This window comes from Clupea harengus, chromosome 6 (genome assembly GCF_900700415.2).
Source record: "Clupea harengus chromosome 6, Ch_v2.0.2, whole genome shotgun sequence".
In the NCBI taxonomy this organism is placed as follows: Eukaryota; Metazoa; Chordata; class Actinopteri; order Clupeiformes; family Clupeidae; genus Clupea; species Clupea harengus.
The window spans coordinates 24,020,425-24,032,924 of record NC_045157.1 but is presented as its reverse complement, the minus strand read 5'-3'; the positions used below and the strand labels follow the sequence as shown (position 1 = coordinate 24,032,924).

The window sequence follows — 12,500 nt, the reverse complement described above, 5'->3', positions numbered from 1 at the left end:
CCGAAATATTTTCCACTTTTTTTTTTACAGAAACACACTTTCGGAGAACAGTATTTCAAGTATTTCATTGCTTTGGCACAGCACAGACAACGTAGTCTCAAAGTGATGTTGCAAAGTTTCTAATCAGAAGCAGATGGCAGGAAATCAGAGTCAAGTGTGACTAGTCTGTCTGCAGCCACGACTAGGGGTGGGGTGGGGTGGGGGGTGGGAAGGAGCAGTTATTCTGAAAGCCGGGTGCAGTTCCGTACTTGCTCATAAAACTCGTTGACTATGCCTTCTGTCCACTTGAGGTGAATGTCCCGGCCCTTGGCTGGCCCGTTGATATCTGCCAGCTTAATGCACACTTGGCACACCAGCAGCCGGTCGTTCTCATTAGTCCAATCAATTCCTGGACTGTTCACATCATTCACCTATTTTTAGCAGAGAAGTGGTAAAAAGTAGTCAAATTTCATTTCAGCTAACGAGAGTGACGTCATTAAAAACCTTGCAAAAAATGCTTTCTTTTTTTTGTGCTGATTTGAACCAATCGCATTACCGACCTTGGTGTTAAACTCGGCCAGGAAGTCAAAGTGCTTCTTCAGGTCGGTGGCGAGGATGGCCTCGATGACGAGGAAGCGAAAGCGCTTGAACTCCACATGGTCCAGGTTGGACAGGAAGTTGAACTCCGGCTGGGACAGGAAGAGACTCCACGCTGTCGCGGCATGGTGGTTCTCCAGGACCGAGCGGTCGTTATACAGCACAGCCTGTGGGGGGAGGAGGGAAGGAACCGGTCTCACAAAGAGAGACTACTGAACCTGTTTCCAAAGTATCTCGGTATTTTGAGTCTACTCTCACTTTTGTCTCACTCCAGCTAAGTGATTAGCCAGCAATGAGATGATAAACGAGCCTATGCAAAGGGATGGATGGATAATAGTTATGTGAAGTAGGACCTGGTGATGGTGATGGGTGACCTTACCTGAGGGGCATTAGTGGCTACAAGGAATGCATTTGTGCGCCCAGGATGGTCGTAGTCGTGCATGGCGGCTGCTACATATAGAGCCATAATCTCCAGGGCAGGGACGTTCCACGCCAGGCAGCCATAGCTGTGGTCTGAGATGGAGCTGCTTCTGGAGGTGGCGTAGGGCACCCGGCCTGGAGATATCCCACTGTCTGAGTCTGTGGAAGGGCAGAGCACATCACAATGAGACATCACAATGAGACATCACACCACACTACACCACTCCGTCAGTTTCATCTTCAGGGGGCGTAATATGATGTTTTTCACAAACAATTAGTTGTCTTAAGAATGGCTATTGATAAAAAAAAAAAAACAACACTGTGATGCTGAGTACCCAAAAAGAAAGAAAAAGACGTTGCAGCCAAACGGTCTAGACTCTGGGAAAGAGTGCTGCAAACCTTGAATGAAAATCTGGCTAGAGGGGGAGGAGGAGGCCCATCCAGTTCTGGGTGGCAGAGAGAAGCTGTGCCCAGATGCCTACGTGATGTGTGCTAGAGGAACATAAACTACATCACGTGCCCATACATGACAAAAGGGCATATAGGCGTCGATATATGCGTAGGCTAAGCAGTGAGGCGTGCACCAGTGTTGACTGTGATTTCTCTGCTGTGGTGACTAACCGCTTTAATGCCAGAGCTCCGTGGCGCCCAGAGACGGCGCAGGGTTGGTGAGGCGAGCGAGTGACTCAGACTGGGCTCCATTTGAAAAATGAAAATGGCCATCAGCAGAGTTAAAATAAGCCGTAAACCTGCTGATCTCAGCAGCCGCGGCATCAGCATCACGGCTCAATCACAATGCACGCTCTCACTCTCTCTCCATCTCTCCCTCTCTCTATCTCTCTCTCTCTTTCTCGACCACTCCAAGACTGCTCCCCTGCCAGACAGAGATGAGAAGGAGGCGGGCACCAGATCTTACTCATCTCCCTCTGTTGCGGTTGTGGTGTAGAGGGAGGGAAGGACTGCTGTGAAATATGACTAACCGAAACAGAGCCCAGAGCAAGATTAATGTTAAGTAAAACATCTGGTGTGCCAAGAGATGTGCTATGGTCTGTGATGATATATGGAGGTAATTAGGAGCACAAATGCCTTTGTTAACACAGTGGTGATGGTGGAGGTGCTGGGGGGGAGGGGGGGGTCTGCTGACCTGTGTCACTTCCTGTCGCATGTTCATTGTGGATCTGCTGAAAGCCCGGGATGGGCCTGGTGGTGAGGTACCATACGGCATGGAGGACGTCAGTAGCGTGGACACGGTTATGATCTATCGGGGAAGGAGGCAGTCATACATGTTAACAAAGAAAGAGTAGACCCCAAAGCAGGTTCACTGACATTTGTCATTACCAAGGAAATAACTCCGGTGAACTCTCAGCTGCAGAACAAGCAAATGGCACTAGCCTATCTCTGTGTTGGCAAAGACTTTCCTATTCTCTTCTGTCCTCCACTTGAAACATTTAGGTCACAAGGCTAAATCTTGCCCTGCTAGCTACCATCGTAAATTTGTGTTGACTGATTTTTCCACATCAAAGTGCACTAAATACATGCAGATAGATTGAGATTATGGTCACAGATTAGGTGGCCACAGATTAGGCTGAAAAAGTCTCATGTGACATTCCACCAACTAATTATAAAGAGAGACAATGTTGCAGCACAAAAGAGTCTATTAACTGCAATGCACTCGAGTGAGAGAACATTTATGAGCACTCACAGGGAATATCCCGATAGCCATTCTCCAAAGCACAGAAGAACGTCATGAATTCCCGCACAGGGATTTTAAAGATTTCCAACAGTCCTGTGTCCTGGAACAAAGTGTAGGCCACCTGAGGAAATCAAAACAACCACAACAACAACAACAACAAGCCCTTCATTACAAGAAACACAAGAGGAACATCCACCAGACACTCATTCCCCATGGTGGAGGCAGCCCAACAGAGCACAGCGGCAGATGGACGCCATGGGTCAAGAGCCTCGCTACCAAAACAACACCAGTCGAGCCAGACCCACGGCACTCATCAGCTGCCCACTGAGCTTGGTAGCACTGTCACTTTAAAACTCGTCTTCAAGCATCAGATATTTGGACATAGATCTTACTATCTTGCCTGTTTCTTAATGATACATGCAACTGAATCTCTCCAAGCCAGCCCGCTTTGTCGTTTTCTTTTCCTCTTATTTGTTTTCTTATAACTTTTTAGCAGACTGTTCATAATAACTGTTCAGTGAGCGCTACCATGCTCCTGTTCGTGCTGTGATTCAGTGCATGCTGATGAGATACACTATTGTTCAAAGGTTTGGGGTCTCTTAATAATGGTCAATAATGATTTTGAATTGAAATAGTAACTGTGTCCTTCAAACTTTGCTTTCGTCAAAGGATCCTTTTCTATCAAAGACAAGGACATTTCGGTAGTATACGTACTTCCAGAGAGATTGGTAACAATGTGGTTCATGATTACTAAAGCAAGATGTGAAGGGCTGCCCCAATGATAATAGTAGTAGCAGTAGTAGTAGTAGTAGTAGTAGTAGTAGTAGCAGTAGAGTCTGTACGTACGTAGCTGAGGATCCTGCCCGTCTTCCCTCCTGTTCTGTCCATCAGGTCAAATATCTGAAAGTTCCAGGTGTTGACCTTCTCCATGAGCCCCTCGTGCTCCTCCAGTAAGGGGTCCAGCTTAAAGTCCTGTTCACTCTGAAGGGAGATCATTGGAGTCAGCTTAACTGGGCCGAAGCCCAACTCAGGTGATGGTGATGAGCAAAGTGATGCCGGCAGAACTTACAAAGTAGCACATACGTGTAGGAACCATGGCCATACGAGGTTCATGCTTTTCACATATACTGAATGTCAAACGTGCATAATGAAGCTGCAGGGTACATTTTAACTCAGAACACACACGCACGCACTCACGGACGCACGCACGCACGCACGCATTAGTAATCAGCTGTGCACACACTACAGGGAAAAAAATATCACATTCATTTTAACTGTTCCAAGAACCGACCCAGATGACGAGCTGTCAACCCCAGAAAAGCATTCAAAATCAGGAGTACTGTCAAAGTCAGAGTGGGGGAGTTTCGTTGGATAACTGAGAAATTACCCCCAGAGAGAGTTGTGCTCTTCAACAGCTGGCTCTTTTTACCACAGCATGTAGTATCCAATACAACTGGGAGTGAACAAAGCATCAGCAACTATGGAGGCATTTCAGGTCATGCACACACTGACACGGTGCTCGAGGAAAAGAAAAGAGTCTCCGTCTGCTAAATATGTGAGTAAACAGACCAACGGAGGAGATGAAGAATGTACTGGTCAAGCCAGTCAATGAGATCAATGATATGCCAATGACATCTCAAAAAGCCAATTAGCAAGAAAGTGCTAAGAAGTACTTGCTATGTGTGATTTTAAGGCTGTGACGTCAATTTGTAGCAGCTCTCAGGATCATGTGAAGTTAATACGGGGGGTTCTCCATATAGTTTGAATGTGATACATCACAGATCATCATCTTTATTTTCAGTTCGAGCCTAAGCTTTTCTTGTTACATAACAGTTATTCAGTCAGGAAACTCTCAGAATAGGTTTATAAGCTTTACTTTATGTAAATGACAAGGCAGTATGTTTGGTCTTGGCGGACTAGATCTGCTGCTCCTGCTGTTAGATGCAGCTGCCGGCAACCTTGTGGCGACTGCTGCTGCTGCTGCTGCTGCTGCTGCTTAAGAACACAACGGAGTAGAAGACAACATAAGGACAATATGAAGCCATGAGAGCAAGCGCCCGCCCCTAGCCTAAGCAGATCCAGACAGGTGGAGCTGGGGAGGAGGAGGAGCACGGAAAACGAAAAAAAGCAGCATGGCGTCTACCTAGCGGCACGGAATTGAAACAACTTGCGTTGGGGGTGTAAGAAGCTGATTGGTCTCCTTGGCGTTTGAGCCAATCAGCAGCGTCACTTACAGTTTCCTGACTGATCTAATTCATTTAGTAGTTGCAGGGCAGGAGGCAGCCATGTTATGTTGTAGCACTGCATGCACTGCAGTCACTGCTGCAAATACAGGTAGATGTTGCTGGATAAAGCTGCATACCATTGTGCTATTGTAACCTGTGCTGCACTGCCATGAACAATGTATCATCGTGTTAAGGTGGTGAGATGTGTATCTGTGTTGACTGTGTCTGTTCGCGGGTATTGATGGTGCCACGAATGTGTAGGGGCAGTGTTGAGCACCTCAGGATCCTGGGTCTGAGCCTCCTCAGCAGGACGCGGTTCCTCCTCTGACTGGCCGTCTCTCTCAGCGTCTGGACCTTTCTCTCCCTGCAGCTCGGACTCCACGCTCTCTTCTCTGATTAGGCCCTCTCCGGCGTAGCCCAGCCCCTCGCCTGCAGGGGGGAACACACACAGGGGGGCCTCCTGCTCAACATCCTCTACTCTAAAGGAATGTGATGGTGCAGGGCTGGCAGTAGCTGAGGGGTGACAGAGTGCCTTACCTGAGCGTCTGCGCTGGGCCTCGGCGGGTGAGGGGATCTGGCTCTCCCCGGCCTCCGCCGCACTCTTCAGCACCTGACGGCCGCAGCTGAGGGGACGACAGATGAGAATTAACCACACGTGAGCAGCTCAGGGTTTCCACTAGGAGTTTTTCTTACCTGTCCAAAAAGAATTTCTTGAAACTTACCTGTTTTACAAATGCACATTTAATTGGTTGGTGAAAGAATGACGGTGCCCTCAAATCAGTTTGACTATTTACTGAACTATTGACAATTAAGAAAAACCCCAATAGTAACGATTGAAAAAAACGCCAACATTACCCACTAAAATGTAGGCTATAACGAAACATCTGTAACCTGTAACATCTGTAACCTAACATTTTATTTTCTCTATTTTTTCATTGCGGTAAAGTCTTTGCAGCTTGCAATGCCCATAAGCCGTGTCATTTCTCCTCCTTCTCTTCCAGTAGGGGTGTAGCTCGCTAAACTCATAAATAAGCACTTTCTATGATGTTGCAAAAGTTAAAGCCCCATATAGATAGATCACTGCCACTACATCTCGTCATGTGCGCTTCAATGAGAGGTGTGGCTGCTGATTCGGTCATCACCTCAGGGGAAGTCGCACCCTTTTGAGGAAAAAAAGTACTGCAGGCTAATAGGCTATTTCAATGTCAGAACACAAATGTTCTGTCTAGAATGTTTCTGATCGGCAAGTGTTTAATTTATAGTTTTTTTTAATGTATTTTACCAGGCAAATAACAGTAATTACCGACTAATGGAAACCCTGCACCAGCTGTGGCTCACATACAGACACTGTGGTGCCTCTATCCTAGCCCTGATAACATTGCATAAAACACTGAAGCATTAGCAAAAGGGTAGAAGGGTTCGAAACAAGACCATGTGTCTTGAGGAAACTGAAGGAAAGTGAACAATACAAATTGTTTTGGCAGGAGAGAAAAGAGTTTCCTTCAACAAAATGAATGACCATTTTTCTCAGCTTTGCTGGTCTTTTGCAGTGATAGTAGGTGAACGTTATTCATCTTCCAGGTCACTGCATGCCCTGGGTGCAGATGTAGGGGTGTGTGCTGCTGTGGCGCTGTAGAGCCATACCTGGTGCAGACTGGGGCGGCGGGTGTGCGGAACTGCTGCTGGAAGTCGGGCGAGCTGAGCGTGTAGCCCAGGGGCTTGTGCAGGTTGACACTGGGCTTGGTGAGGAAGTCGGCCGTGTCGGGGAACTCCACTGGGGAGCGCGTCACCAGAGAGGAACCAGCCATGGGAGGGCTGTGACTGGGCGAGCTTAGTGGACTCAGACTGGGAGAGGTACCTACAGGGGGAAAACACAGAATCAACTATACACATCCATACATCTATATACCAATACGCAAAATGACTGGTATCGTACAAAGATCTGTAGTCTACAATTTCAGCCAGCTCTGCAGAATAAACTAAAGGTTCTGCAAAGAACCGTAACTCCCCAAAATATGCCATAGTCCATATAAATAGTTCCTCACAGCAAAAAAAAAAGGAGGGTGCTTTCTTTCATACAATGTTTAAATTACCCCTGTATATAAATGTTTTCATATGGTGATATAAGGGGTTCAACAGTGCAGCCAGAATGTAAAGTGGACCCAGATAATGAAAAGCAAAAGCACATTTGTCTTTCCAACCCTCCCGGCCCTCTTGGTTATCTGCTTGAGACATTGCTAAACTCTGCCCTTCCCTGGGCCTATCAAATGCCTCACTAGAGGGAACAACATAAAACATCACAGTTCAGAAAACCTCCAAATGTTCCACGAAAAAAATCCTTACCCTTCCCCTGTCTAACCTTTTAGCGTTATATTTAAGGGCACTCTGGGTAACGTTCACCAAAAACCCAATAAAACATGTACGTCTGACTGAGCAATTCCTAGGGAACATCGTCCTGGCGCAGGCGTGCGGGAGGGAAACAGCTGGGGGGTCATAAATATCTTCCAGAGTTTCCAAAAGGGGGTTAGGGGGATTCTATCGCAAGCAGTTGGAACAACAGCAACACGCCCTTCCGTGGCAGCAGCTGAAGTGTGTGTGGCGCACTGACCTGCTCTCCGGGGGACGGTGTGGTACGTGAGGGTGACGGAGGAGGACCTCTGCTTGGGGATGGTCAGCAGGTTACTGTTGGGGCCGTTGGGGAGCGACCCTTGGCTGTGAAAAGACACAATGGACACAAAAAGTCGACGTGAGTCAACAACCTTATGTCAACCAGGCTTTTTAAATCGGCCATTTTCCGATTTTGATTTATTCGTGACGTTCTTCGTTCTAGCATAAAGGTGGAAGGATGGTGAGTTCCTCAGGGAACACGTGGTGTTCTGGTGGAAGCATGTGCCGTTGGCGGTGCTCGTCATTTGGTCTGATAATCAATACGGCCTGAGACATCAGCCCACTGCGTGATGACATGAGTCATCTGAAGCTGAACAATAGGAACGGGAAAGCTTGATCAGAATTCATAAGTGTGCTTATGTGCTTGAGTGCTCTTCTGTTCAACAGTGCCACCCAGTGCATTCTGAAGTGAACTACAATTCCCAGAGCCTGGACAGTTTAACAAGTTGACATCCAGTAGTATCCTCCAAATTAGATGGAAGCAGGGTGGCTTGTAAAATGTAGACCTATGTTTACTGCGAGGTCCTCTAATCAGGAGTGAAATCATGCAAGTGGTGAGGTTGGGGACAGGAGATGGTGTGTGTGTGTGTGTGTGTGTGTGTGTGTGTGTGTTCTCACCCGCTGCTGGTGTAGTCTGGGTGGCTTCTCTTGCTGTTGTTGCGCTCCCAGCGAGAGGCGGATGACTCCAGCTGAGGTGGGAGGGTGGAGGTAGAGCTGCGTCTCAGCTGAGGGGTTGGGAGGCTGTTCCTACTGTTCAGGCCCTGAGAGGGTGAGCAAGGGTCACCAAAGAGTTACACTCAAATAGTGTATCACCTGTACCAAAAGCTTGTTCATTGGCTTCTTGGGTTCATAGTTTTATTGCTAGCTATGCAGTGTAGAGCAGAGGTGTAAAGTAACGAATTACTTTTACTCACGTTACTGTAATTGAGTAGTTTTTTTGTGTACTTTGTAATTTTTAAGTAGTTTTTGAAATCGGTAATTTTACTTTTACTTAAGTAGATTTTGACTGAAGTATTGTACTTCGCTACATTGGAAATTACATCCGTTACTGAGTAAAAAAAAAAAACATAGTTCAAGGCGGGAATCGCGCACCACAATTCTCACTGCAATGGTGGATGCTGCATAGAGTAAATGATGGAGTCATGCAAGGAGCCGGTACGGTGCCGAGTCACGAGAGATAGATATGGAGGAAGATGATAGTGCGGACTACCAACAAGCTGCGGACCACCAACAAGCTGAAGCACCGAACTTTCCGCCAGTTGAAATTAAAGAAGATGAAGAAAACCCGTGGCCACATCTCAGCAAGCAGTTTGCCTTCCAACGTATAAGAGGCAACAGCTATATGCTGTGTAAACTGTGCCTAATCCGCCAGTCAGAACTTTCTGCTTATACAAATTCATCTTCAAATCTGCGCAAGCATGTGTTGGTAAGTACAGCATTTGTCCCTTTCCATTAGTAGTTCAGACAGCGTTTTTGTCATTTAGTTAGCTTTGCTCCATTAAGCAAAATATGCGTTTCATGGCACTAGTAGGTAGTAGCCTAATTTTGGCTAGCACTTGCAACCGACCTGAGTATGCTAACGTCGACAGCGGTCATCCAATAGACTAATAATACCATTCCTGTCTTCCATTCGTTTCAGGTCATAGAATTATTACGTTCAGTCTCTCATATTGTGTTAAAAACTGCAGATCAGTCATCAGCAATGAAATACACCACATAAACTGATATTAGGCTAATCATTTGGCTGCCTCCCATGCCTTGAAACAGAACAATGTGAATGCGCACACCATCGTTTTCAGACAGTTGGACAAGTCAATGTGTATGTCGTTATCTGCAATTTATCACGATGTTTAGTCAGATATTGATAACGATAAGTGGTGGCTTTGCAACGTGCATGTCTTTCATGTTCATGCTAAGGGGTCCCGGTTAGCAAGAATTGAGGATTATGAATTGTGATGCATGTAGAAATAGAAAATAATGCTATCATTCTGTATACTGTAGGTCTGTCATCTCAATTAGCTATTTATAGCTATTTCTGTGTTATGATGCACTCTTGATGGCAGCTCAATACTTAATTGTTAGAAATGTTGTTTGTCATTCTACAGGTCTAGTCTACAGACAACACCTTGACCGGATGTTGGAGGCTGGAGCAAGTTGGACAACATTCATCAGATGAAGATGATTTATTTTCCTCATCGAAGTCCAGAAGGTCAGAAGGTACAGGGGAGTTAGAAGGGTACCTAGCCTGTGTCTCAGTCAATATGGATCTGCTGAACGCCTTTCAGAATATCAAAAAACTGTCCCTGACACTCAATACTGGCCTACCTGCCTCGTCCGCCTGCGAGCGACTCTTCAGCTGTGCTGGATTGCTGTTCAATGCAAAGCTAGCCCGGATGAACTCTACTCATCTTGAAAATCAGATGCTGCTCAAACTCAACAAGAAGTTTGTAGACTAATGCTCTAAAGGTGGACACAAGTAAAGTAACCAAAGTTTAAGCGGGGCAGCGGTATTTTAACTTTTTATTTTAGCTGTCATGTCTTGACATGTCCTCCCAAAAGTTCTTAAATGTTGTGTTGACATGTTTAATGTTTGACATGTTTAATGTCATTGCACTTATATTTCTAAAGATTCTCCTTTAATAAAAATAACTAGTTTTTGTATTGGATTTATGACCCCTTGTCCTTTTTTGCACTATATAGGAGCGGCCCCCATCAAGTTGTTGAAAGTAACTAAGTAACTTTTACTTAAAGTACATTTTAAATGAACTACTTTTTACTTTTACTTGAGTAGATTTTTAGATGGGTAATTGTACTTGTACTTAAGTAAAATTTCATCAAAGTAATTGTACTTTTACTTGAGTACAACATTTCAGTACTTTTTACACCTCTGGTGTAGAGTGCAAAGTTGCCCTTTATCGCCAAGTGTTGCTAATGCTAGGACCTAGAGTCGGTCAAAATAAGGCAAATGTCTTATTTAAACATTTAAAACTTGCAAGTCTGATGCAGCATTTTGATGACGTCTAGCAGGGTTTCCTTGAACCTCCTTACCTTGGGGGGCTTCCTCTCTCCCCGCTCGCTGGGGTCCTCAATCTCGGTGCAGGTGTAGAAGCCGGGGAAGGGGTTGAAGGGGTTGACGCGCGGGCGGCACGACCCTGAGAAAGTGCCCATGAGGCTGCTGACGCTGCGCAGCGACGAGACCACGTGCGGCGACAGTGACGAGTCCATCAGTAGCTCCGCCACCAGATTGCGCGCCTCGTTGATGACCGACAGGTCCACGCCATTTCCGCTCACAGCCCCCTGCGGAACACGGAACACGTCTTTCAACAGGCCGTAGCAATGGTGCACAGATACTCATTTACACTTCTGTACTTGTCAATACTGAAAGTTCTTAATAGGGCAGTATTTCTACCATAAAAATTATAATTACCATAAAAATACAATGGATATATTCATCAGATGTGGTTGTTACAAAACAATAATATAAATATAAAATAAAATGTATAACAATGGGCTGTTTCCAACCAAAAATAAACAAAACCTTCTGTGTAAACAAAACAGTGGTTTCGGTATGAGTACCAGTATACGAGCACAGTATTGGCCCGATACCAGATGCTGTTACCAGATAGTGTTAACTTCAGCACGGTCTTTACAAACCAGCTTAAAGGGTTGTTCAGAAAACTGTGGAGACTTTGCAAGTTAGCACCTGGGGGTCAGGAGTAGTCAGGCCAAACTGAGATGTGCAATCTTCACCATGACCCTTACAAACATTAAGATGAGAGATGTAGGAATTTGTGAAATATTTTATTCTGAACGCCGGTGGAATTAATTGTCGTGTGCATTTTGATCTGCATTCAGATCACTGTGTACAGTGACAGCCATCAGATAAGGAGCAGGGTTGAATGTGTTTCCTTGAATTTCACTTTCCCCGTTGAGTTTGTGCAGCTTCTGTGTGTGTGTGTGTGTGTGTGTGTGTGTGGTGTGTGTGTGTGTGTGTGTGGTGTTGTTTTTCCACACTTCTGTAGGGGGCAGGTGGTGTGGTGTAGGTGAGGCCTACCCTGTGCTTGCTCTCTAGGTGCACTGTGTCGCTGTTTGAATACAGACAGACAAAAAAGGATAGAGACTTTTCAGCCTGCACGAAGGAGGATGTGAAGATGGTATGAACTAGGCCGGTTGTGGGGGTCACGTTTTTCACACAACACAGCGAGGGAGAGCACACTCCCGTGACGTGCAAATGCCACAAAACTACCTGATTAAATGTCAGAGAGAAGATTTGGGAGATTAAATGCGACTGTTTAAAACAACAGGATCACAAATATATATAACATGTGGGCTGTTTTTATACATTTCAAAACCTCTTCTTGCTGCTCTGCACACAAGACAGGATGTGGCTGTAGAGCTTGACTGAGGACTGTGCTGCCCCCTTGTGGCAGATTCAAGAAACTGCTCATCAGCTTTTGACAAGCTTTTTGCTCTCCAGTTCCTTTTCCAAACATCATGCCTCCAGCACGCTGTTTAACAATAAACAAACTTTATGGGGTGAAAGAACACAAGCTGCCTGAGAGACAAGGGGACTGAAGGGCCTTAATTTGGAGCAAGTCTCCCAACGCCCAAAGAAAAGTCAGAAAAGGCTTTTACTTTTAAAAGCCTACATTGAGAATAGTGGTTAATTGCATTATTAAGAAAGTTGGAGTAAGTCTGGAAAGCCACGGCCTGCGGTTAATCCATTTTCCACATTATTACGCACATGCTGAGCTCATTGTATCGATTGCATATCATTTAGAAGCGCCATTTTTGGGAACTGGCGATGCAAGTAATAAAGTAGAGTGGTGGTATGGCTCTGTCCTACGCAGGAAGAGGGGGTGGGGGTAGAAAAAAAAAGTGCCCGATGAGCACTTCCCCTGAGCTGTGACGTCAGCGGG

The 12,500-nt window shown here is 45.8% G+C and overlaps 1 protein-coding gene across 1 annotated transcript in view; it reads right to left on the bottom strand.

Annotated features, from left to right (window-relative positions):
• Positions 1-218: 218 nt before the first annotated feature.
• The window catches only part of pde3b (phosphodiesterase 3B), a 14,417-nt gene continuing 2,135 nt past the window's right edge, over positions 219-12,500 (bottom strand). The window contains exons 2-13 of the mRNA XM_031568631.2: positions 10,630-10,878; positions 8,200-8,342; positions 7,523-7,626; positions 6,559-6,772; positions 5,452-5,537; positions 5,192-5,343; positions 3,536-3,670; positions 2,699-2,810; positions 2,141-2,254; positions 956-1,155; positions 540-743; positions 219-410 (exon numbers count right to left, since the gene is read on the bottom strand). Coding sequence (XP_031424491.1) covers positions 219-410; positions 540-743; positions 956-1,155; positions 2,141-2,254; positions 2,699-2,810; positions 3,536-3,670; positions 5,192-5,343; positions 5,452-5,537; positions 6,559-6,772; positions 7,523-7,626; positions 8,200-8,342; positions 10,630-10,878 — 1,905 coding nt within the window. The remainder of the gene's footprint in view (positions 411-539; positions 744-955; positions 1,156-2,140; positions 2,255-2,698; positions 2,811-3,535; positions 3,671-5,191; positions 5,344-5,451; positions 5,538-6,558; positions 6,773-7,522; positions 7,627-8,199; positions 8,343-10,629; positions 10,879-12,500) is intronic.